The 27097-nt window shown below is 45.9% G+C and overlaps 1 protein-coding gene across 2 annotated transcripts in view; it reads right to left on the reverse strand.

Annotated features, from left to right (window-relative positions):
• ALDH1L1 (aldehyde dehydrogenase 1 family member L1) overlaps positions 1-27097 on the reverse strand; it is a 685374-nt gene that overhangs the window by 528731 nt on the left and 129546 nt on the right. For both annotated transcript variants that reach the window (XM_069643393.1, XM_069643394.1), the window contains one exon: positions 26789-26987. In XM_069643393.1, coding sequence (XP_069499494.1) covers positions 26789-26795 — 7 coding nt within the window. In that variant the 5' untranslated portion in view covers positions 26796-26987. The remainder of the gene's footprint in view (positions 1-26788; positions 26988-27097) is intronic.

Raw genomic sequence — 27097 nt, forward strand, 5'->3', positions numbered from 1 at the left:
ATCAAAAGTTCTTCAAAGTTTCCCAAAGTTTGAACAAAACGTCTCAACTTGCTGCAAAAAGAAAATGGCCAAACTTCTTTAGGTGGAGTGTTTTTCCCCTGATCCCTCTCCACCAACTTGGTTGATCTCTCCACATTTTGAGCAACTTTCGGGTGCCACAGTGCTGTCATGATATCTGTTTTTCACGCTGTCTATTTTGCCCCAGTGGCTCCTCTCACTCAATATGTCAATTAGTTCTTTAGGATACCTGTGACCCACACCCCATTAGACTCTCTTAGTTTTCAGAGGTCCCTGTGACATTTGAGTTTTGTGTTCTTCGGGTTTCTCGGCTCCCATAACACTTTGACTTATCTCGTTCACTCTTGTCCCTCTACTTATTATGCCCTTGTAGCTCCTTTGGATTCCGTTGACCCGATATCTCACTTAGTTCTTTAGGGTTCCTGTGACCCCTCTCTCCATCTGACTCTCTTAGTTTTCTCATGTACCTGTAACCCTTTTCAAGGCTTGAGCCACTAAGGTTTATCAGGCTCCAGTAACCCTTCTCCTTGTCTCATGCTCTCTATTCTCTTGGGTCCCTATGACCCTTGGTTGGGGCTAGGGTAGTCTTTCCCTAGTCCCTACTCGTTCTCTCTTCTCCTCTCTCCAACCTGGGCAACCCGATTACCTGCTGTGTTGCAGTGCTTTCTCCATTGAGGGTACATCTCATAAGCGACAGCAGCATTCTCCACGGCTTGTCACTCTTCCCTACTGGATCCTCTCATCTCTCTCTCTCTCTCTCTCTCTCTCGTTTGACCTCAGTCTGAGAACGGAGGACCCAGTCTTCTCTTTGTCCCTGGAATCAAGAGATGCTTGCGGGCTCTGGGCCCACCACGTCCTGTATGTGGTTGTACCTCCAGTACCGGTTCGCTTTGCATGCCCTCTGCCGCTCAGGCCCTGCCCTCTTCCTTGTCGGGCGGTTTAGCGTCTCCCTTTGGGGTCCGCCCCCTTCTGCACTGCAGCCAGCACTGCTGGTCTGAGCGGATCTGCCCTTTACCGACATTCTCACATCCGAGCATTGCCTCAACGTTGGGATTTCATTTTCCATTCAAGGGTTTGTTGGCCCTTCATTCTTGCTCCGATATTGAAAAGAGGCGAATTGTTCATCACCGGTTGTCAAGGATATTACGAGTATTACATTGAGCCAAACACATAGATCTATTGTCAGCATTTCTTTCTCCCATGTAGGCAGATAATACCTTGTGTATAGGGAGTTCCCCATCGGAATGGAAGTCCTTGTCCTCTAAAGGGGAGTCACTCACAGTTAGGTGCAATTTTCTCAAACCCCTGACGAGGGTTTTGGTGAGCAGGCTCACCTGCCTAGCCTCAAAGGGGGTGGCTTCCCCGGGAAAGAATGGATTAATTTTGCAGATTCATCACAGTGTGTACCAGTTTAGACAAGATTACAGAATCCAGTATGTGACTGATGTGAGAAAGGCATGGTATCAAGAGAGATGACACAAACAACAGATGTATATTTCTAACCAAAACTTAATTAATGATCAGGATGGTGTAATGCCTAACTAACCATATGCTATGGTGGGATTTTCCCTACCTAAATGAATCTAAGGAGAGTCTATGGGAGTCATTACAACCATGCAGGTCTGGTAACAACTGTGCTGGTAAGCCTACCGGCACCGTTGTTACCAAACCAGACCGTCCCGCCGGCCAGGGTATACCTGGCGGACAGAACAGCACCCGCCCGCAGAGTTTCACGGAAGCAACAGCACTGTTAATAACGGTGCTGTTGCTTCTGTGCTCCCCATTCCCATTGAGTCCTATAGGAATCAAATAGGACCCAAATGGGAATGGGGAGTTACATTTACAGACGCCTGACTTCCAGGAACACCAGGGTTGTAATCCCCTAGTGTTTCTGGCAAGCCAGATGCCGGTAGAAATCGCAAGTCCGGCGGCAGCCTGCCTGTTTTACGGGCACGGCTACCGCCAGACTTGTAATGAGGCCATATGTCTACAATTCCAAATCAAAAGTCTGTCTGTGTCGGAACCTATGCTTGTCATCACAACTACAGTAAAATCTAGTGGGTAAATATTCTCAACCAAATATAAGTGTTCAAGTTCAATACAGTTCCAATGTAACTTCATTTCAAAGAGGTTTGATCACGTACTGAAGTTACCTTCTGTAGATTCACAGGTATCACAATTTGCATCAAAAGAGGGTTTTGGGTTTCCCTTCCCCAAGTTCAAATGTAACCAAGTTCATAGAACACTGTGATCTTAGTATTCCCTTTCCCAATATAACCCATCTCCAGTTCTTTGGTTCTCAGGGTTCCCTTCTCCAAGAATTGTACTGAGCAGTTGACTTGGTTTCTCTGTTCACAAGTTTACAAAACAACACACAGCCCACTTGACCCTTCCTTTGGTTAGCTTCACCAAGTACACACACTTATTTGCTGCTTTTCCAATATTTAGTGATTTCTGGTCTAGGCACAGTTATCAGACCACGCGGTCCACCCACTACAGGTCACGCATCCAGCAACCACATGCCGTGTTTGTAATTTGACTCTTAATATTGGTAATGTAAATGTCTAGGAAACATCCTGGTCAAGGCGCAATTGTCAGACCACACAGTCCACCCATTACATGTCACACAACCATAGGTTTCCCCAAAGGCCGTTGTTCAGTAATACTCAAGACAACTCTTCAATGTCCTAATATGTCTTGCACATTATTCTTAAGGTGTTTTTCTGGCAATGGGTTACTTGAGAAACTTGATTGTCCCAGAATGTTTATGCAGTCTTTAGCATTTCATAGTTTGATCAAGTAACAACTTTCTTTTCATGTAATTCTTCATAATTGCAGCATTCACTAGATTTCACTCAAACCATGACTTTCCTGTCACCCAATATTCAGTCAATGTAAAATTGCGTTGTATTTGCCAGGATAAAACCTTTCATTTGATTCATATTCAATAAATGCAGTTTTTAGTTGTGCTGCACCTTTCATTTGGTTTGGTATTTAATAAATGGAATTCTAAGTTGTGCACATGGTAAATAACACCTTTCACTTAGTTTGGTATTCAATAAGTGCAATGTTGCATTTCTTCCATGGACCGGTACCATTTCCATGGTCCTTTGGAACACTCAAGCATTCTGGGTGTCTCCTGACACTTACCAGGTCTTTGCAGCTTCGTTAGGCAGCTTCTCCCCAAGCGGTAAAACCATCTCACCAGTTCGGCGGGTGCTTACCTCCACACACTGCGGTCTTCGTGCTTGGCTCCGCCTCTGCTCCCTGGCAGCGCCTTACTGTAGGTCTTTCCTCACTAGGGTTACCAGTCCTGCACAGTCTCCTCGGCAAGACTCTCAGGATCTCAGCCGGCTTCTCACTTCTCCACACGGCAAATCCTCGGCTCCCTGTTCTTTCTGCGACTACGCCTCTCATGTGCTCCTGATTTCCACATTGTATACTGTTCTCTACTACTAACAGGTTGCAGATGAAATTAGGTATACTCAACTGCCTGACCCTCCTGAAGCCTATTAGTAGGGCATGTCTGATCTTTATTATTAAGTGCCTCCATTCCACTTTTCTTCGCCAAAGTACCAGATTGGTGTTTATAATGGGAACTCTGCACTATTCCTAGTGGTTTCCTTTTCTGCTCAGTACTTAAAGGAAAACTACAGGGGAAGATGGGATGAGAATGACAATAGCCCAGAAAGGCTAAGTAAAGGTGGGGGTACGCCAATTTCAGAAAAGGGGGGATACCATGTTTCACCTTTGGGCATCCTCTCTCCAGTCTATAAGGACCCTCCTCTCTGGTGATCCTCCTTCGCTTGTCCACCCCCAGGGTTGGGATCCAAAAGCAATGGCCCTTTCCTGGCCACCTGAATAGAAGATCCCTGAGGAGTGAATGCGAGAGCACCTTCAGGTTTCTCATTCTCGCAATGAGCAAATAATTAAGGCAATGCTAGACAGCACAGAGTTCAGTTTATTTTCAGATATCAGCATTACACATACTGAAGAGAGGGCCTCTGGAATGGCCCTCCTGTCCCCAATTCACATGACAGCCAAAATAATGAGAAATGGGAGATGCTAGTCGCTGTTTGCCAGCCCCCTTGAGGGCCAGTACATTCTACATATGTGAGCAGATATTCTCTTAGACAACCGTTCAAACCCTATCCAGCTGAGGTCTTCACAGACACAGGTTCGACATCACTGGACCAGGTTGACTAATGATAAATATCCAGCCAGGCTGATGTCATTAGTGACACCACTACATAGTAACTTTAGCCACGAAGCAAACTTGCATCCCTGCACGAAGTTACACATACACGCATGTGCACACACACAAAGAACATGCAAACACAGTTCTGTAGACAGAGGACAGACACATGTACATACTGTCAGAAGCCTTTTTCTTTCATTAGCCAAATGCAGAAACGCAAGAAATCAAAAGTCACACAAAACAAGCTTACAGCTGCTTATTGCAACTAACCATATGAAACTTAAAGAACCTGGAAGAGCCGAATACAACTAACCTCAAGAGAAAGAAGCAAAATATATATAGATAGAGAGCCACCATAGAACGACTGTAGTGAAATTGCACAAAGCCACATGCCTAAGAATAAGAAATGAAGAGATGGAGATTCTGCAGCATGAAGCAAAGGGCCAGTGCTCGGTGCCAAGGACAAGGATGGGTGGAACATTCCTGACTCCAGAGGCAAGAAGCCACCTGAAAAATAACAGAATAAATCCTCACTTATTGCAGACCGAAAAGCTCAGTTTTGCAGTCGTCACCCACATGACTAAGCCAAGCAGAACAATAGCCCTTTGCCTGTGGTGGGTAGAGCAGCTGTTCCCAGCGAAGCAAACAAGAAGTAATACATGTGTTGGCCAGCAAATATTGCAATCCGCAGGCACTCTGTCAGGCTAGGTGGCTGTACCAGTGGCAACAATTGGGGCACACAGTCTTTCTCATTACCTTACAAAAGGTACACTGAGCACTGTGAACAGAGCAGGGTCCCAGGCCTGGGGGACTTGCTCCAGCCAATCAGGGAACCCAAAACCTGGGGTGGTGTGTAATGGGCAAGGGCCTATGGTAGTCCAGCGACCCTGCAACAATGTAATGGATAGTTTTTGGGGAAGTCTCAGACAAGACTACCACACATGGAAGCACCAGTTAGGCCACTCATATAGGTGACTTACATAGGTACTAGTACCGCAATAATCAAATAGGATAAGCTCTTAGGTTTGTGGGGAGAGGTTAGCTTTTATGATGCCATTGTGTAATAACAGCTTGTGAGACGGGCTTAAGAGTTTTGATTGCTGGAGATTTTGGTTTCCTGTATGATCCCTGTCTGTTATGGAAAATAAAGGACAGTTATAACTTGCCCTTGGTTGAGTCCTCTGTCATTGCCGGGGAGGTTTTTTTGGGCCCGGGGCACTCTGCTGAATGGTGACTGTGTAGCCCGAAACTTGGTCCTCTGGCATACCTTTACAAATTGGTAGCAGAGGACGGTTTGATACGTTCGTTTGGCACATTCCGCCTCTTCTGTTGCAATGCATGTAGGACTGTGAGGTGACCCACGGAGCACAAGAGTCACACAGAAGTGCACCCCATGCAGATGTCGTCAGGAGCCACCTTGGAGAAAATCCTGGCCACGGTCTGCGAGAAGCCCAGCAGACCAGAAGGGCAGAGTGGCAGCTTTGGGGAGAGCCGGTGGCCAAGCAGCATCAGTGGATCATGGAGTGTAAGTAATGACTCAGCCACACGTCAATTGAGAGAGGTGGTAAAAAGATGGTGGGTGACGTGTGGTGTTGAATATTGTAAAGTGTTGTTAAGTATTGTTGAGTAGTGTTGAGTATTATAGAGTATTGTAGAATAGGTTATTGATGGTGTTAGGGAACATTCGATCTTGAGGTAAAAGGTTGAGACAGTTTGCCTAGACTATTGACTCAAAGGTACGGATGATAGAAGTTATGTAAGTATTGGATTTCCTGTAGATTGGGCGTTGTAGCTCGGGTCATGGATGATGGTATCCCCATGTTTAGGGCATAGCAACTGAAGCTAGCTTGAACCACAGAAGGTGTTTTACTGATTAAGTCTTCTAGAGATGTTTTATCTACAAGGCGATTTTGTAGGCACAGATTGAGCACGTGAAATATTGGTACCCCCTGTTAGGAGGCAGGAGGACGGCCATGGGTATATGTTTGTTGTGTTTGTGAAAATAGCGATTTCATTGGGCAATGGTATTATTGTGAGCTCTGTTTGTGGTTTGTTTCCTTCACTTATGGATTGTAGAGGTGACGTCACCAGTGAGGTTTCTATGTAGGACTTGATGAACACAAGAAGGCACAACAGAGTTGTGGTGTTCTGAGGCGATGTGCGAAGCTGCATGTGTGAGTGTAGTGGGTGTGCTTGACAAGACAGAGGGTTGTAATGGGGAGGAGCGCAGAGCACTCCCAGGATATTGATTGAAATCTGGAGAGGCTTGCAAATTTGTAAAGAGAACTGTCAATTGAAAATTCTAAGCAATGTGCATTTGTTAAGTGACAGCAGAAGTGTTGAAAGCCCCGATTTGGGGTCAAGTAAGTATCAAGAATAATGTATTGTGGAAGTAACATGGGGGGCACACCCCTCCAGCATATGTGCTGGTCCCTTCCACGATATAAGGACAACATTTGTAAATATAGTGCAGAATGGACACATAGCACAGAGGATAAACTGTGTAAGCATTGGCCAAAAGTTTGGAGCTTCTCTAAATATGTGCAGCAATCATTACGTACACATATACAAGAGGTCTACAAGGGGAAGACATTGATAAACGAATGGCGATATTTGAATTGTGGAACATGTTCCAGGATGACGGAGGGGATGTGGCGATGCATCAATGGATGCTAAACCAACGGAGGCCCCGGGAGAAAAGCCCTTGGTCCCCTGTCCCACTCCCTCTCCTGAACATGGGACCAAAGGGGCAACTGCAGGGGCACAAGGATTATATCCAGCAAGTGAATTAAGAGCAGCAGTAGGGTACACAAACCCAATATTTGCACCACCAGCATATAGCAGAAGGGAGGGGCGGAACAAGGAACGACAAACAGCCACAGGAACAGGGAGTGTAGAACATGAAAGGAAAGGGCGCAGTGAGATCCAAATGCGCATAAAATAGAATGACCTGTGAACAGAGAGGAGACAGGAAGGGCTGGAGAATATAGTTTCAAACGAGTGGGTAGGGGGACAAATATGACTTAAACTAGATGGGAAAACAGCAGGAGAATGGAGAGGACCAACCAACAAAGCAATAGGCTCTAAGGACATGTGTGAAGCTAGGGAATGGGCAGAGATAATGGAAGAGGTAGACAGTTGAGAGAAGGAGGAAAAGGAAGAACTTGAAAGGGTGCGAAGAGAAAAGTGGAAGACAGAAGTGTAAGAACGTTTAATATGGAGGCTGCGAAAGCTTGAGGAAATAGCAAGGCAAAGGTAAGACGAAGAAAGGGAAAGGCAAGTACAGATAAAGAGGGAGAACAGAAAGTTAGAAATAGAGCGGCTCGTAATGGAGCGACGGCGCAAAGAAGAGGAAGAGCACGCTGTGAGAGAGGTGAGACGACAACATGGAGAGTAAAGAGCAAGAAGATAGAGAGAAAAAATGCGGGTGGATCACGGGACCAGAAGGATAAGAGAGCACATCGTTCTAGGGCTGTATCACACAGCGTAGATAGTGTTACCCCCATATACATATAGGTTCAGAGACCTTCCAGCTCGCAAAAGGGGAGAATTAGCGTGGTCGTTTACCACCACCAAAGACACTGGGAGACTGCATGGGGAGGTTGGTCTGACACAGTTCCTATTACTGGAGAAGGGAAGGGGGCGACCTCAGTACATACCATGGCAGCAGAGAGATAAAGAGAACTTGAGGTGTAAGCTACCCTCGTTGACTGCGGGAGTGTGGAAATCAATATACGAAATGGAAAGACTAACAGCAGGTCAGACATTAGCGGTGGGGGACATGAAAAGTTTACTCTGTGCTATTCTCGGAGAGGTCACTGATGATCTATGGAAAAGGGCCAGTTACCTAGGAGAAACTGCCCAGAACACGTGGCATGAAGGAGCACCATTTAACAACTGCTGAGCTGCTATATGGCAAGATCTACGTGTTCAGTACCCAGACACCTCAGACATTTAGGATTATTGCAAACAAAGGGGGGTCTGGGAATCTCTCTACCAGCACGAACACAGCCCAATGACCTGTTCTTGGGTGAATAACCCCTGGGAGAGACTCTACCAAGTCTTTAGCTCACTGTCCTTTTCACAGAGAAGAAATTTCCCCGCATATCAGCCTTTGTCCTACCCAGGGGCAGTCCAGCGCCGAAATGCTAGGCAATTCTCCTCTGAACAAGAGTACCAACAGTAACCCCATACACGTGTTTCAGCCTTGTTGGGCATCATCAGTGAGGTGAAACTGTTGCCTCTCTAAGGACAGTGAGCAAGGGGGCCACTTCTGGATTGCCCTGTTAACTTAGGGTGAAACCCAAAGTTAATGTATGCAAACAAAGGGGGGTCTGGGAATCTCTCTACCAGCACGAACACAGCCCAATGACCTGTTCTTGGGTGAATAACCCCTGGGAGAGACTCTACCAAGTCTTTAGCTCACTGTCCTTGCAGGACAAAGGCTGATATGCGGGGAAATTTCTTCTCTGTGAAAAGGACAGTGAGCTAAAGACTTGGTAGAGTCTCTCCCAGGGGTTAGTCACCCAAGAACAGGTCATTGGGCTGTGTTCGTGCTGGTAGAGAGATTCCCAGACCCCCCTTTATTTGCATACATTAACTTTGGGTTCCACCCTAAGTTAACAGGGCAATCCAGACGTGGACCCCTTGCTCACTGTTCTTAGAGAGGCAACAGTTTCACCACACTGATGATGCCCAACAAGGCTGAAACACGTGTATGGGGTTACTGATGGTACTCTTGTTCAGAGGAGAATTGCCTAGCATTTCGGCACTGGATTGCCCCTGGGCAGGACAAAGGCTGATATGCGGGGAAATTTCTTTTCTGTGAAAAGGACAGTGAGCTAAAGACTTGGTAGAGTCTCTCCAAGGGGTTATTCACCCAAGAACAGGTCATTGGGCTGTGTTCGTGCTGGTAGTGAGATTCCCAGACCCCCCTTTATTTGCATACATTAACTTTGGGTTCCACCCTAAGTTAACAGGGCAATCCAGACGTGGACCCCTTGCTCACTGTTCTTAGAGAGGCAACAGTTTCACCTCACTGATGATGCCCAACAAGGCTGAAACACGTGTATGGGGTTACTGATGGTACTCTTGTTCAGAGGAGAATTGCCTAGCATTTCGGCGCTGGATTGCCCGGGCAGGACAAAGGCTGATATGCGGGGAAATTTCTTCTCTGTGAAAAGGACAGTGAGCTAAAGACTTGGTAGAGTCTCTCCCAGGGGTTATTCACCCAAGAACAGGTCATTGGGTTGTGTTCGTGCTGGTAGAGAGATTCCCAGACCCCCCTTTATTTGCATACATTAACTTTGGGTTCCACCCTAAGTTAACAGGGCAATCCAGACGTGGACCCCTTGCTCACTGTTCTTAGAGAGGCAACAGTTTCACCTCACTGATGATGCCCAACAAGGCTGAAACATGTGTATGGGGTTACTGATGGTACTCTTGTTCAGAGGAGAATTGCCTAGCATTTCGGCGCTGGATTGCCCCTGGGCAGGACAAAGGCTGATATGCGGGGAAATTTCTTCTCCGTGAAAAGGACAGTGAGCTAAAGACTTGGTAGAGTCTCTCCCAGGGGTTATTCACCCAAGAACAGGTCATTGGGCTGTGTTCGTGCTGGTAGAGAGATTCCCAAACCCCCTTTATTTGCATACATTAACTTTGGGTTCCACCCTAAGTTAACAGGGCAATCCAGACGTGGACCCCTTGCTCACTGTTCTTAGAGAGGCAACAGTTTCACCTCACTGATGATGCCCAACAAGGCTGAAACACGTGTATGGGGTTACTGATGGTACTCTTGTTCAGAGGAGAATTGCCTAGCATTTCGGCGCTGTATTGCCCCTGGGCAGGACAAAGGCTCATATGCGGGGAAATTTCTTTTCTGTGAAAAGGACAGTGAGCTAAAGACTTGGTAGAGTCTCTCCCAGGGGTTATTCACCCAAGAACAGGTCATTGGGCTGTGTTCATGCTGGTAGAGAGATTCCCAGACCCCCCCTTTATTTGCATACATTAACTTTGGGTTCCACCCTAAGTTAACAGGGCAATCCAGACGTGGACCCCTTGCTCACTGTTCTTAGAGAGGCAACAGTTTCACCTCACTGATGATGCCCAACAAGGCTGAAACACGTGTATGGGGTTACTGATGGTACTCTTGTTCAGAGGAGAATTGCCTAGCATTTCGGCGCTGGATTGCCCGGGCAGGACAAAGGCTGATATGCGGGGAAATTTCTTCTCTGTGAAAAGGACAGTGAGCTAAAGACTTGGTAGAGTCTCTCCCAGGGGTTATTCACCCAAGAACAGGTCATTGGGTTGTGTTCGTGCTGGTAGAGAGATTCCCAGACCCCCCTTTATTTGCATACATTAACTTTGGGTTCCACCCTAAGTTAACAGGGCAATCCAGACGTGGACCCCTTGCTCACTGTTCTTAGAGAGGCAACAGTTTCACCTCACTGATGATGCCCAACAAGGCTGAAACATGTGTATGGGGTTACTGATGGTACTCTTGTTCAGAGGAGAATTGCCTAGCATTTCGGCGCTGGATTGCCCCTGGGCAGGACAAAGGCTGATATGCGGGGAAATTTCTTCTCCGTGAAAAGGACAGTGAGCTAAAGACTTGGTAGAGTCTCTCCCAGGGGTTATTCACCCAAGAACAGGTCATTGGGCTGTGTTCGTGCTGGTAGAGAGATTCCCAAACCCCCTTTATTTGCATACATTAACTTTGGGTTCCACCCTAAGTTAACAGGGCAATCCAGACGTGGACCCCTTGCTCACTGTTCTTAGAGAGGCAACAGTTTCACCTCACTGATGATGCCCAACAAGGCTGAAACACGTGTATGGGGTTACTGATGGTACTCTTGTTCAGAGGAGAATTGCCTAGCATTTCGGCGCTGTATTGCCCCTGGGCAGGACAAAGGCTCATATGCGGGGAAATTTCTTTTCTGTGAAAAGGACAGTGAGCTAAAGACTTGGTAGAGTCTCTCCCAGGGGTTATTCACCCAAGAACAGGTCATTGGGCTGTGTTCATGCTGGTAGAGAGATTCCCAGACCCCCCCTTTATTTGCATACATTAACTTTGGGTTCCACCCTAAGTTAACAGGGCAATCCAGACGTGGACCCCTTGCTCACTGTTCTTAGAGAGGCAACAGTTTCACCTCACTGATGATGTCCAACAAGGCTGAAACACGTGTATGGGGTTACTGATGGTACTCTTGTTCAGAGGAGAATTGCCTAGCATTTTGGCGCTGGATCGCCCCTGGGCAGGACAAAGTCTGATATGCGGGGAAATTTCTTCTCTGTGAAAAGGACAGTGAGCTAAAGACTTGGTAGAGTCTCTCCCAGGGGTTATTCACCCAAGAACAGGTCATTGGGCTGTGTTCGTGCTGGTAGAGAGATTCCCAGACCCCCCTTTATTTGCATTTAGGATTATTGAACTGTTGTGTTGGCAAAACCTTGGAAAAATGTGTATATTAGCGTAGAGTAGTGTGTTGGGTCAGAAATTCAGACACCTTTGTGAAGGTTTATCAGAAGATGCCATTTTATTAATTCAAAAGGTTGGATAAACACATCACTATCCCGACCCTGACATGGATTTCCTTGCTTAAAATAATAAACTAGAGGAAAAACTCTAACAAAAGGGTTCTGTCCCTCAAACTTAAACAAACACCAACTTAACAAGATAATATATGGTAGTTCAACATTCAAATCACAACAACTGTTTCCCCTTCTAAACTGGGTGAATTCCCCTTCCCCGGATTCAAGCAGGATTGTGTTCAACAGTTCCAAAAAGGTTAAGGAAATCCTGTCTCTTAAAAAAGTTGCACTTCAGTTCTTTTTTTGTTCAACTTGATAATTCAAAGTTCCAACTGGTATTCAACCACAGTTCATAAGTATTCAACAAAGTTGTCCTCTTTTTACTTGTGACAAAGATATTGAAACAAATTCTTTTCATCAGCACAGAATATTTCCTTACTTCATCGGTTTCAACAAAAAGGTATTTTTTAGGATTTTTCTGCACCAGTTCACAAAGCCACTTGTTTGACAATATTGAATGCTCCTGCAGCAGTTCGCACAGCACTTGCTTCACTGTTATTACATTGTCAGGGGGATTCTGAATTCTTCCACAAAAACACATTAGTGGTTCTTCAACTTCTTCTTCAAGATTCCTTTAACCACACCACAGTACTTTAATGACCTGTACCTGGTCCACTCACCTGCCAAGCCTACTAAGACAAAGCTCTCTGCACTGATATACTCTCCTGCCAGAACAGATCAAAATACTACAATGTTTTCTGACCTGGTGTACACTCCGTCCAGGCCAGAATAAACTACTACTTGCAAGTACTTCGGTGTTAAAGGTTAATCTCAAACAGGTTAGCAATGTCTTTTGCTCCACAACATCAAGTTAAAGTAACTCTTCAAGGGAAACAGGAACCACACTGGCGCTGTTCGTTACACCTGTGGGATTGCCACACTCTCTGCAGGTTATCCTCCACTCCTTCTGAATGTCTTCTTTCAGAAGGAAAGCCTTCTTGCCACTCTTGTTTCTCCACTTTCAAACTACCAACTTCTGATAATGATTCAGCTTCACTTTCACACTTCTTTGGCTTTGGCAATGTAGGTTAAAGTCATTTTCTCTTAGGACATATGGGCAATAGATTTTACAAACACTGAAATTCCCAACTGCCTTCTTTTGGCTTGGTCAGTTCTGGTTCTTTCTAAATTGCCTCGGTATGTTTCTCCTTTGGCTTTGGCAATTATGGTTTGTCTTTTCTTCTATGGGTATTGCCCTTTCTTGTTGCTGGCTCTTATTATGCTCCACAATAATCACACTCTTCTGGTATGATAATCAGTTTCTTATTCTGCCATCTGCACCTTTTTAAATCAGTTTGGTTCACACAGAAGAATTGACCTGCTTTACAATAGTTCAGTATTTAAAAAGTGTCTTCCTCTTTAGAGTTACTTTGTTTATCTCATTTCTGAGGTTCACACCCTTGGAATTGGCCAGCGGGCGGCTACAGAGCGCTCCGGGGTCACAATGTAAAAGTGAACTCACCGGGTCTGGAATATGCGTCTATTCGCCTCAATGCCTTTAGGACTTCTGCTTCAGTTTCCCTCTCCTTCGTGGCTATCCGCAACCTGCGTCTGTCAATCTCAGAGCTCTCCTGGCTCCAACAGCTAACCAGAGCTCGCCTGCCACTGGTACTGGCCTGACAGAGGGAAAAACTGATAAATGGTATTCTTTACAATGCACAGCCTCTGCAGCTGAAAACCTGAGCATAGGAGACCCTCTCAGGGCTGGCATTGAATTTACACACCACTTTGGTCCAAGTGTATCGCTTCACATACGACGTCTGCTTTTACTGCTACGTGGAGGTAGGAACACATCTCCACCTCCTGCTACTACTCTTCCTCATGGCCTGCAACTGAGGGGGCTTTTTATACCTCCCAGTCCGCCTCCGGTGTGGGTCATTATTCTTAATTGACTGCAACTTTCAGTCTTGTGACTCTGTAGTTCTCTTCTTTATCCTAGTACTTTGGGAATTGTGGGACTTGAAGTCCACAATATCAAAAATGGCTTTTCTAATAGTTTCTAGTTTACAATAGGCTATTAGGAGGTTGGGGTCTTGGGGAAGTTATACATGGGGGTTTTCCATTCTTCCTGACCTTTTCACTCCACCCTGCCCCTGACCCCTGCGATCCTCCCACAGAACACCACCCCCAGGGACAGGATCAGAAAGCGTCTTCCTTTCCTGGGCCACACAAGAAGGGTTCCAGGCCAGGTTACCTGGGTGAATCATCTCTGATTCATCCCAGTAGCTTGGCGGCTAAGGACTCTCAAGACTAGGTTAGAAAACATTCTGTTTGCCACTCTGTTTAAACATTTCCTTTGCAGCACATGGTGTCCCAGGAAGGTCAACAAGGACTTGTAAAGATTATTACTTCAAGTTGAGATATTTGGAAGATCAGAATCTGGGAACCACTTGTTGTTTCATTAACCCATGCTGACACTGTTTTATATGGAAGTCCCTCTTTATTTGTAGAGTGTTAGCTCTCTCTGGTAGGCATTTGTACAGCCCATTTCCTATTTAAGTCAAGCCTGAATGACGATGTGTCGCACCATAATTTCCGCGTGATGTGCATTCTTTCCTCTAGCATCTCCCAGTGGGTAGGTGCCCTTGATGATTTTGCAGCAGAAGCTAACAGCAAAGGAATGACTGTGGTGGTAAGGTGTCAGCACAGACTCATTGGTTTCATCTTCTCCCATTCAAAGTCTAGGTGCTGTTATGTGGACAGTATGCAGAAGCATGCTGCATGCGCAGTAGTGCAGACCGTGAGATGCGACCGTCATCAACACAGGAAGGTAGTAAAAAGGAAGGTGGGGCCCTTCAACTAACCAAACCGTGGAGCATGCATACTCTGCAGAACCCCACTGCATCCATTTAAAAAACTGGCGAGGAGGTTGGCCACCTGCGTCCACCATTTGTCACCAATCTGCCGAGCTCTGGGTTATATGGGGCAAGGTTGCTTCTCACTACCCATGCAAGGGGCCTTACTGATGGTGTGGCCATCTCTACGACTGTGAATTGGGTGCACGGGCAGCCTGCAAACCCATGCTTCTCTCAGATGCTTCTTAATGTCAGAAACATCCAGGCAATCGCTCAGGCTAGTGGCCCTCATCTTACCCCTTGGTGCTTATGTGGCCTCACACTTTCAGGCCATGAAAGGAATCAAACATACTGCAGGACCATACTTCACCTATAAAAGACCCAGAGACTAGTCTGAGCTGACACACAATGTCCCACAGGCCAGAGGAAGATGATACGGCAAGTACCATCATCTGCTCGGAGGCACACAGCCTTTTATTTCAACACACCCCTGCTGCAGAACTGGAAATCATGGGGGCTCCGTATCTGCCAGGGAGACATGTTTTACCTGCCACAAAGAATAAGAAGGACTTGGCAACGAAACCCGTGATTTTATTTTACACTAGGGGTGCAGTTCATACATTGTATATGACTTTAAACCAGGGCTGTTCGACTCCATACCTTGAGAGCTGGCAACATGTCAGATTTTCAGGATAACCCTCATTAATATTCATTAACTTGCATGCAATGATTTAAAATGTATGCACATTTTTTTTATACCATTAATATTAATGAGGGATATCCTGAAACCCAGCCAGGAATTGTACAACCCTGCTTTAAATTAACATATGCATCCTATGCGTTATCATATGGCACCTTTAATGAATAGATTCACCCACTTGTAAACAAATATTACACGCGTTTGAATCTGTGACAAGCACGCCAAGAGCCCAGGAACCCATGTATGCATCGCAGGCCCGTTTATGGCTCATGGCACTAACATGCAATTTGACAGATGGGGAAGATGAGGTTAGGGCGCCGCTGATTCAAAACTGCTTCTCGGCACGTCGACTACGCTGAACCAGGAATATCATTGTAACCGGCGATCCAGACTGTCCTTTATCACTTTGTGTCTTACTATCGGCTGCATCTGATAGGCACAAAAGAGAAGACGCTCCAAGTGGGAGCAGTGGAGACGGTGGGAGAGTGAAACGGGCATGCAATGAATTGATTGCCCTTTCCTCGTTAAACATGTGTGTTGCAGTTACCGTGTTGGGCTGAAGCCTACAGCTTGGCCATTGCTCATGTAGTTAGGAATGAGATGAGGGAGACGGACGTCAGCGCTCTATTACACGTGGTCAGCTCCCTCACTTATTGGCCTACTCGTCTTTGTGGCATTCCTCACAGCACTACCTTCTCCCATTGAATGGAAAGGTCTTCAGTTGCTTGGTAGCTTGAGTTTAACAGGGGGAACTGTGGGTTAGGCTCCCTCTTGTATTTGATGGGGGAGAAGGAGGAGAACCTAACCCAGGGGAACATGGGTAAGGGAAGAAAAATAATGAATTGGGATTATGCATATTGTGAGGTGAATCGCCTCATATACTAAGGACTGTGACGAGGAAGAGTAGGACTAGAAGTACTGGAGATGAGGGAATCAACTGGAAAGTTTCTGAAACAAGCACTGACAAAGCTAACCATGTTGGCTTATTGTAGGAATGAGATGGTCAGGCACTGCCATAATGGTACCATCTGGAAATAACATGGCAAGAGTTGGAAAATGATGTGGCTATCTGGGCATATTATTGCCTTGAGAATCTTTCTAATACCTCTACACAAGCCAAAATTGTTTTGTTTGCCAATGCTTGTTTCTAACAGAACTTTAATGAATGCAAGGAACAGATGCAAGGACAAACATACTGTTTTTAAATCAAGTGGCTGAAGGCACACTTGGTTAAGACATTTTTATTACACCAGGAGTACATTTACAACTACAGTTAAGCCAGCGACTTGCAAAACACTGGCTGGCTGACGTAATTACTTGATGAGATCGCTTGAACAGACGATATGTTTTTCGTGGGGATGGTCAGTGAGCAGGTGGGAGTGGCCATAGAGAGTGGCACGACTAGGGAGAGTCAATGGGATTATATTGGCCAAGGACAGTCAACGGGAGGGTAAATAATCAAAGAACAAGAAGCTGCGTACATGCTATTTCTTCCTTGCCTTTCTCCAATGCAATAGTTTCAGTTAATAGGTGGTGCAGAAGCACCACTAAACAGCCAAAACTAAAAATACATTTTGGGGTGGCTATATGAATGTGTCTGAACATGCGAGTTTGCAGCTGGACTACTGACTTTCACAAACTCCTAGTTTGTGGCCTCAGTTTTGATGAGTCACTATGATACGGCTGGTGCATTGGGCTAAACACTCCAAGCAGGCTCTGACATCTATCTTTAGCAGTCCACCCTCAGTGTCATTTGAAATATGTGAATCTGCTCTCTCCTGCCCCTGCGCCCGAGAGTAACATTTCCGTGGTCTGCATGACGTATGAACTACACTCCTCTCATCGCGCGCCAATTGCCTTGTTCCATTCCTTTGCTCTCTGTCCACTCGGCAGACTTGGCATTTCGGACGGCCCTGGTGGAAACATTCCAGTTTCGATAGGCACGGTTACTCATTGACGACTGGTGTGACAGCAAAAGACAAGGTCAGGGGCGGCCTTATCTTAAGCAAATGTTGGCCTTGCCCTGGCAAAATGCCAGAATACTGCATACTGTACTAGCCAGGTGTTCTTGAGCAAGGAAGACTCTCAACGCACGGGTCATTTGGGGTTGGGCACATTTTCGGAAAGATATTCTGCTTGAGGAAATCACCACCCTATTCTGGCTGTTCTGCTGGAAATCAGACCAATTCAGAGTTTACCACTGATGGAGTACTATTTCTGCAGCAATACCTCCCTACCAATGGCAAAACATGTTTTTTTTTAATATAATTTTTTGAATCCATTTCCAACATTAAAGTGATGCTGTTAATGGGTAATGTACGGATTTTTTAAATGCACAAAAGGATAATTTCTACAGGACACTGTTCTGGTTTATTTTCTGTTCCCTCACCCTCTTCAGTCCCCACTGTTTCTTCCCAGTCCTGTTGTCTCTCCTTGTGCAACTGCTCCCTCCTTGCCTACTTCCTCCCATGTACCTCAGCTGCTCTGCCTGGTTTAAGTATATCACATTCTGTGCCCCTCACTATGACACTTTCTATCTCTCCTATCTTCTCTAACTGCTTCTCTATTCCCTATCCTTCTCCTCTCACTAAGTCTGGAAGGAAGAAACTCAAGAAGGACCCACTGGGCTCAACCAAGGCCTGCCTATCGCTGACACCTATGTCAGTGCTTCTGCCAGAGAGACTCTCACCGACATCCTCTTTGTTGTTCCTTCTCCTGACCTATGGACTCTTCATATGGTCGCTCTGCCCTCTCCTTCCTGATCCTCACACATTAATGGTGGCACACGCTAGTAAGTCCTTCTTGCCATAATCGCCTCCTCCAGGGTCACCATAAATGTCTATCGAAATGGTACCATCCTGGTAAAAGGGCCTCAGCCCAACTTCTTACTTTTTGATAGGCTTCTTCCTTGCCTTATCAACTTTCCTCCACACGGGCTCCCTTGCCATCTGTTTCTATAACCGACTGGTCTCTCTTACTAGCTATGCCCACCTGGCTACCTTGCCTCCTTCTAACCTCAGCACCTCTCTCACAACTGCTCCCTTGCCGCTTGCAACTGTTCAGGCTCTCTTGCCTACTCAAACTGCTCTGAAAACATTGTCAGCCTCCACATCTCTGGTCCCCTTGCCACCCACTGCTGCTGCATCTGGGGCTCCCTTGCCCCCTGTGGTCCCTCCTACACTGGCTCCCTTGCCATCTACTACTTTCCTGGCTCCCTTTCTTACACTCCCCTCAGCAACATTCTTGTCAGCCTCGGCTAATCTGTCCCTTCCTACCTCTATCTCTCAGGCACACTCCTGGCTCATTGGGGGGGACCACTATTCCCCGTACCCTCCTTCGTAAGTCTTTCAAAAACAGCAATCTGCTCCATGTTGCCACGCTTTACTCTCGCTCTGCTGCCAAGCACTTCTCTGATATCTACCACCTCCTTGAAATCCTGAAACTCGATGTCCTAGCCCTTACTGAGACATGGTTCAAGGACAGCTCTGTCATGAGTTTTGACACACTTCTCCCTATAGCGAACAAGATCCCTCTGTGCCCAGGCCCAACAGGCCAGGAGAAGGAGTAGCCCTGATCTTTCCTGTGTCGATCCCTGTTTCCAGCATTCCCACTCAGGTCTACTTTCTCTTTCTCCTGTCTCCTCTCTTACTCTGGCCACTTTCTAACGGTCGCCGGGCCAGCCCACCCTCTTCCTCTCTGAATGGGCTCACCTGGCCTCTTCTCTCCTTTCCTCCTCCTCCCAATTCCTCCTTGTGGGGGATCTTAACGTCTGTGTTGATTCCCTGGACTTCTCAGGTCCTTTCCGCAACCTATGCGACTCTCATTGTCTCTCCATTCTACCTTCTGGCCAGGCGCACACCGCTGGCCACACCGTAAAGGGTTTTATCTCCACTGACATCCCTCTCACTACCTCACTCTCCGGGACTGATCATTCTCTTCTCTCTTCCCACATGAAGCTCTATCCTCCTCTAGCACTGGCACACCTTTTACTCCCTCCTGCTTTCAAGGTCATCCAACCCATGGAAAGAGTGACAATGGCTGCCTTTGCCTCCAACTAATCTTCTTCTAATCCTGCGGCTGACTCTCACCCAGACACAGCCCTCTCAAACTTTCACCTCTCCATCTCCAACACTCTTGAAATTCTTTTCCCTGTCATGAGTGTCAGTCTTAAGCCTTCCCAAAAGTGCAATTCCTGCTACAAGCTGGCTACCCTTAAACGAAAGTGCTGAGCAGCCGAACTGAAATGGGGATCTTCAGGTGTACCATCTGACAAACTGGCCTGCCGCCTTCTTCAAAGGCAATATAGACTCTGCATCTGCTCCAAGAAAATTGTCTATATTCAAGTCCGTATCTCAGTGGCATCTAACAACACGGCTTAACTCTTCAAAGTCTGCAAGGAACTGACCAATCCTACTGCAGCCTCTTCTTCTACTGCACCCACCTATGACCTTTGCTCGTCCCTGGCTCCTCATTTCACTGCCAAAACACAGAACATCCTGTCCTCTATCTAACTGCACCTTCGCTTGCACCCACATCTCTAGGGCCCCCCTCGGCTGCCCCCTCTCTTCTCTCCTCCCTCTCCCCTGTCACACCTGAGGAGGTCTCTAGACAAGTCTGGTCCATGAAAGCCTCCTCCAAACAGGTTGACCCATGCCCTCCTAAAACCGTCAAAGACAACATTTATTCTCTGGCTCCAGCCTTGGCCGACATCTGCAACCTCTCTTTCGCCACTGGAGTTTTCCCCACTTCTCTCAAGCACTCTCTTGATCACCCTCTGCTCACAAACCCTCTGCTGACCCTTCTATCCCAGCAAACTATAACCCGATTTCTATCACCCTTTTCCTGGGCAAACTACTGAAGAAATTCAATAATAATGATCTCTGCCTCAATACCAGTAAGACAGAGATCGTCCTTATTGGGACACCTGCCTTCGCTTTCCCAATGTCCCACTGGCTGGCCTTCCTTGGCCCTGCACCCTCACCTGCTATAGAGGCTAAAATGTTGGGGGTCATTTTTTACTCCACTCTCTCCTTCTCTTCTCACATCTCGGACATCTTCAATATGTCCCATTACCAGCTGCACCTCCTCAGAGGTATTCTATCTTTTCTCATGTAATGGTTTATTGAGAAGCCACCCTCAAAACGGGGAGTTCCCTCCTTTCCCACTCAAGTGGTTATACAACAAAGTGTTCAACATATTATTTTAGTTAGCCCTTTCTCAGACAGATATAATTCCCATTGGATCCTTCTTCCCTGAGCTAACAATGAGCCAAGAACCAGGTCGGTGTATGGGAAATATATTGGTATTTTTTAAGTTAAAAGTAATAGAAATTAGCCCGAAAATGTCAAACACCACTTTATCCATGGCACAATACAATCAACTTCACTCAGCATAAATAAATCACCAAAGTGAGTTGCAAAGAACACAATCACAATTCTTCACTTTCTGCAAATTTCACTTCACAAAATAATTACATTGATCAATAACCAAGGCAATTATCATACAAGGAAAATGTTGATCAGTGGGCAATGTTTATTGAAATGCTGTTCCTGCGACTATCTGCATCGAAATCGATCCCAGATTCTTGCGTGAAGCGATTATTGTGCCAATATACAAAAAGGGCAATCGGGCTGACCCTGCCAACTATCGCCCAATTGCCCTGTTGGACACAATTGGAAAAATCTTTGCCTCATTTCTGTGTGAAAAACTAGCAACATGGTCTGTGTCTAACCACATCTTTGACATCAGACAAACTGGCTTCACTAAAGGTGTGGGTGTGGAAGTAAATCTCCTATTATTAAACATACTAAAGCTAGAAACTCTCAAGTCCAAGACCCATCTCTACTTGGCCTTCATCGACCTGAAAGGCGCCTTTGACAGCATTAACCGAGATAAATTGTGGCAAAAATGGAATAACTGGAATTGCCCCTGCAATTTAATCGACCCTATAAAAGCTTTTTATTCCCAAACTGCTATTCGCATCAGGCTGAAACATCATGGCACTTTATCAAACCAAATACCCACAACCAAAGGAGTAAAACAATGGTGTCCGTTGGCAGCTGATCTGTTTAAAATTTTCATTTGTGATCTACCAGATTTCAGGAAAAATCTAAGATGCTTTCCTCCCAAAGTCAACCAGAACGAAATCGGTTGCATAATCTATGCCGATGACGTGGTGCTCCTGGACCGTACCCAAATTGGTCTCCAGCGACAGTTAGCAAATTTACAAGAATATTTAAGTATCAATGACCTGACACTAAACTTCAACAAGTCAAAGGTTATCATAATTGGCGAACGGGAACGGGATCCCAAAAAACAAAAAGCTTTCTCATGGAAAGTCGATGGGAAAGCTCTCGGGATCGTCAACTCTATTCGCTACTTAGGAATCACCTTTAACAAGTGCCTACATGAACACCACTGGAAACTTGACATAGAAAACAGAATGACACAACTTACCATCCAAGCGAGGCTGCTGAACAGAAATTACGGCAAATTCACCCTCACTCCAGTTCTAACCTTCTATGCTTTAAAGGTTGTTCCAGCAATTACCTTTGGATCAGAAGCCGCATGGAATATCGACACCTCATTTTGGCAGAAGATGGAAGGCCTTTTTTGGCGGCGAGTTCTGAGGTTACCTTCATACATTTCGATGATCCAAATTAGATACGAACTGTCCTTGAACTAGCTCCACACTTGTGTTCTGTGGAAATCACTAATGGCTTTGCGCAAGATGTGTCTGACTCCAGTGACACCAGTTTTTCAAATCTTTTGCACACAACCAGGCCAGAGTTCATCGAAGTTACTAGAAGAGTGAAAAGAGATGATGATCTCAACTCTAACAGCTGGCGATCTAAATTTGAATGACTTGATCTTGCGCCCCCAAGTAACAAAAAAGAAGTTCGAACTCTGGTGCTGGATTCAGAACACTGACCGTCGTCACCAAATGCTGACTACTTTAGACTCCGGACCTAGTGCCTATAAATTGAACGTGCCAAGCATGTATTTGACAAACTGTCCCTCTCGTCATCACAGGACCCAATTCTTGAGACTTCGCTTAAACGTGCTCAAAACAAAAGAGATGCTGCGGCAACGACACATCAACGAAGGAAAAGATAATATGTGTCGCTTCTGTAATAGCGATACAGAAACAACCGAACACCTGCTAACAAAGTGCGAGCAGCTTGTGGCACACTGGACACAGCATCTAAGTGAATTTATACCTGCAGCAGAAGGAAATCAAGATTGGTGGACTTACGCCAGTGCTGGTCACTGCACTAAATTGAGTTGTGCTGTAGTTAACTTTTTAGATTCACTACGACTTGACAAACTGTGATTGTCTAGTGATATATATACCTACTTGGGCGTATAACACCCTTTTTTTATGAACATGGATTTTTTTGTCAACATTGATGATCAACAACTTGTAACAAAAGCTTGAGGCCTCGATGCTCGCATTGAGTCTATCAGGCTGAAGTTTCAATAAAATAAAAAAAAAAAATATCATATAATGTTGTGCGATTTTGATTTACCTGCAGGCTTAAAAGGCTAGCAGTAGGATTTCAGGATTGGTAATGATGATTTTTTCTAAACATTTGGATTAAAATAAACACAGGGCGATTTATCGGATTGTTTTTCAGACCCCCCCTTGCTTTGGTCTATGTTGGGAAGTCAGACAGAAAAATTGGAATGATTTGGGAAATTTTTGATTTTAGACCCCCTTACTGAAATTCCTGTGTCGGGAAGCTGGATAAAGAGGTTGGACTAATTTAAAAATAAATACACCCTTCTTCCTTAAAGATGTCGGGCCAGCTGGACAACAGAGATTACCCAATTAATTTATAGGCTATAGTTTTCAGCACACACTGGGAAGGGAGCTTTGTTAATTTCATATTTTACCCTGTAGTCTTCTGCCAAATGGGGAATTAATTAAATTCATATTTTTGGTTAAATAGGGTAAGTATCTACACAGGTTTGCCCCCTTCCCACCTCCTTCCCACTATAAGGAGAAATAATTCAAGGCAAGCAGACTCCCCGACCTTTTGGTTTCCCAGGGCTCAGTTATGATATGATATATGATATGACATTTATAACGTGCCTATACACAAGTGTTTCAAGGCACGTTGAGGCAAGGGAGGGGAAACAGAGGGAAGACAGAGACAACGATCCTACTAGGCCAGGTGACATTGAGATCGTGCAAGTGCATGGGATGGGGGAAGGAGAAAGTGTGGAGAAAAGGGGGTGGCAGTTCAGTACATAGCATAACAGTAAAATAAATAAAGACAATAAATAAAAGTGCAGCCAGCTGGTGGCGAGTGGAAGTGTAAGTGCAGACAACAGGTGTCAAGTGCTAGTAGAAGCTGTAGGGATGCAGAACAGTCCCAGAGTGCAATGGTTGCCAGGGGGGCAGTGCAGGTGTGCAACTGTTGGGGAGGGGACCTGGGTCCGAGATCAGAGGGTAACCAGGTAACCAGTGCAGTTTCAGATTCATCCAGGAGATCGGCAGGGGAGAGGGGGAGAGAAAGCAGAAGCAAAGAGGAAGGTCTTGAGGTGCTTCCGGAACCAGAGATGGTTCTCCTCGAGTTTCAGAGAGGCAGGGATGCTGTTCCAGAGGGAGGCCCCAGCAGGGAGAAAGAGATCTACTACCAACTTGCTGCTTGGAGAAGCGACTGACCCTGAGGGAGTTGGAGGTGCAAGAGCAAAGAGCTTGAGAAGGAAGATATTTAGGAAGAGAGAGTTGAAGGTATAGAGGTCCCAGGCCCCAGAAGGCCTTGTGGACAATGCAGAGGGTTTTGAACTTAATCCTCACAGCCACTGGGAGCCAGTGCAGAGATTCCAGTCCTGGAGTGATACAATCCCTGGGCTTGAGGCCAAGGACAAGTCTCACAGTCCTATTCTGGATGAGTTGCAGAGGGCAGAGAGTAGAGGTAGGAAGATTTAGAAAGAGGCTGTTGCAGTAGTCCAGCCTAGAGAGAGCCAGAGCTCTGGAGACAGTGAACTTCTGGGGGAAGGAGAGGAAAGGAAGAATACCTTGGAGGAGGTGCAGATGGTAGTGTGACTTCTTAGAGACGTCAGAGATGTTAGGAGAGAAGGAAAGTGTGGAGTCGAAGATTTCCCCGAGGTTTTTAGCCTCACAGGTGAGAGCAGAAAGCGGGCCAAGAGAGGCCGGCCAGAGAGTGACAGGAAAGGAAGCAGCAGGTGTGCTGAAGAGGAGAATCTCTGTCTTACTGGCATTAAGGCAGAGTTCATTGGAGGCATACCATTCCTGGATGGCGGATAGACAGTCAGAGATGCGAGAAGGAGAAGAGGTGGCGGAAGGGAGCCTGAAAATGAGTTGAGTGTCATCCACATAGCACTGAAAGTTGGGGAAAAGAGCAGCAATGAGGTGGGCAAGAAGTACCAGGTATTAGTTGAACAGCCAGGGAGAGAGGTTACACCCCTGGGGTACACCACAGGTAGAGATAGAGATAGAGGAGAGGAAGGACCCAAGTTGGACCTGGGAGGGTCGATCGGAGAGGAAGGAGGTCAGCTAAGCCAGGTCCTGATCCTTGATACCCAGGTTATCACGGAGACGGTTGAGCAGGATGGCATGGTTGACCGTGTGAAAGGCAGAAGAGAGATCAAGTAAGATGAGGACACAGAGGGCGTTGGAATCGAGGTTGGAGAGCTGTTCTACTTACATAGCAAGCCTCTGTTTAAGGTTCAGGAAATCAAGCTGCATCTCAGGACACTCTAGAAAGATAGGGCAGGGGCCTGGTCACTCCACTCTCAAAGATGGCCTCCCGCTCTCCACCATAGGACGGAGTCAGCTTTGAGGCCTTCCTATGAATAGGCAGCGCCACACAAATGCACTCTCAGCAATCTCCTCTGGTGTCTCCTTACAAATGTCAGATAGTAAGTTTCAGCAGCCTTTCTGATTGTCTATCTCCTCTCTATCCTGTCTTTCTGTCTGTCTGTTCTTGTGTGTGTCCCCTGTCGTAGTGCAGTCCCCCTTATATAGCAGTGATGACACCACCAATTTTATAATCTTGGGGAAGTACCCTGCAATAATCCCTGCCACTGGGATTGGACCGTTACCCTTCTCTCTCCTCCCAAACCCAGCCTCCAAGTCAGGATTGTTTTAGAGGTCTGGAGCAACATATGGCAATTCCTATGTGTAATCGCTGTTTGTTCTCCTTTCAAACTTTTGGCAACAACTAGGTATGTATTACAACTTCATAATTCTACTAGCAACTTCCATACTAAACATAGTTTTTGATTCAGCTAATCATGGAGCATTAGATAAGCCAACCACCAAATCCATACCATGTAGCACAACATGTGGCACATTTCTGCTGTTTCCATAAAAAGCACAAGTTATGAATATGTAAGTTATTAAGCATATCCCTAGTTTAATTTTCCACCCACTCATCGACTCCCACATTTGGATCATGTTCTGATCAGCCAGAAACCTAGTCTGGCCATTAAAGTTCCCCGAGTCACAGGTATAGGAATTCTATATCCCCCAAATTGCCTGGAAATTACATAAAGAATGGCACACAAATGAAACCAATCCGCCTTAGGGTTGCTGAGAAAAAGGCCTAAATGATAGTAGTCCTTTTAACTTAATTGTGAATCTGCATGTGAGACAAATGGCACTGCTCCTGCTTTCTGGCCATTTGTTTTCACTGGGTCAGCCTGCACCCAGAATTTCTTTTTGTCAGTCTCCTTTGTGTTGGAAGCTTGTTCTTTGAAGTGGGTACCCCCATTTTCAAACATATTAGTCATGCTCCAGCAAGGGTACCTTTTCTTGAAGTCAATGCATTCGGAGCCAGCAGGTCTGAAGAACACTGAATTTTTACACCTTTAGAAGGAAATATTTTTGTGGTTGCTCATTAGATGTGAGATGTGACATCGAGGCTGGGAGGGGTAGATTTCCTTTTGAAGTTTTCTTTTTCCACAGCCAGCAAAAGGGTTTGCCTGGGGTTGATATTTTCCATGAATACAAAGTGGCACCTCAAATGTCACTGGAGGTTTGTAGGTGAAACATAATATATATTGCTTTTGGTCAACCCGCACATCAACTTTTGTTTTCCTGACATTTTTCGTTACGCAGTGATATTTGTTTCACTTTTTAAAACTGCCTTTATTTGCACACACCTGTGCAGGCCGTTTTTGTTTTCAATGTTTAAAAATCCTGTTTTCCTTGTGACAGGGATTTTTGGTTTGTCCTTTTGTAAATTAAATGCTGCTTATCCATTGGTAATGACAGGTAGCTCCCTTTCCACATGACTCTTTAATTTTGCTGGCAAAACCAAAACAAAGGCCAAGCCATTTTTGTTTGAGTGTTTAAAATCTTGCTATTCATGTGAAAGGGACTTCTGTCTGGGGCTTTAAATGCACCCCACATGCCCCCCCCATTCTTACATGACTCTTTTTTGGGAAAGAGCAGGGCAGAGTGGGGTTTCATTACGCGTGATTTCCTTCATCAGGGAGTGGGCACTCCTGTCTCACCTTCCATCTCTTGGTTGGGGGTATGCCATGGCACCCCCTATTCTTCCTTCTTTTGGGAGTGGGCACTCCATCCTCCCCTTCCATCTTTGGGTCGGAGGGTGTGGCACAGCACCCCCTTTCTTCTTTCCTTTCCAGGTCCCTGGGGTTCTCACCGGACTCCCCTCTCACCTCCGGGATGGAAGTTAAGGAGGTTAGTGTTCTAATAATAGATAGAAAAAGTGTTTCAGCACTTTTCACATACATTTTTCCCAGGGAAGGTTTACATAGAATTTACAACAGCAACAGCCTACAATTACAACCTGACATTTT

The sequence above is a fragment of the Ambystoma mexicanum genome, chromosome 2p, assembly GCF_040938575.1.
Source record: "Ambystoma mexicanum isolate Mex_15411 chromosome 2p, UKY_AmexF1_1, whole genome shotgun sequence".
Lineage (NCBI taxonomy): Eukaryota > Metazoa > Chordata > Amphibia > Caudata > Ambystomatidae > Ambystoma > Ambystoma mexicanum.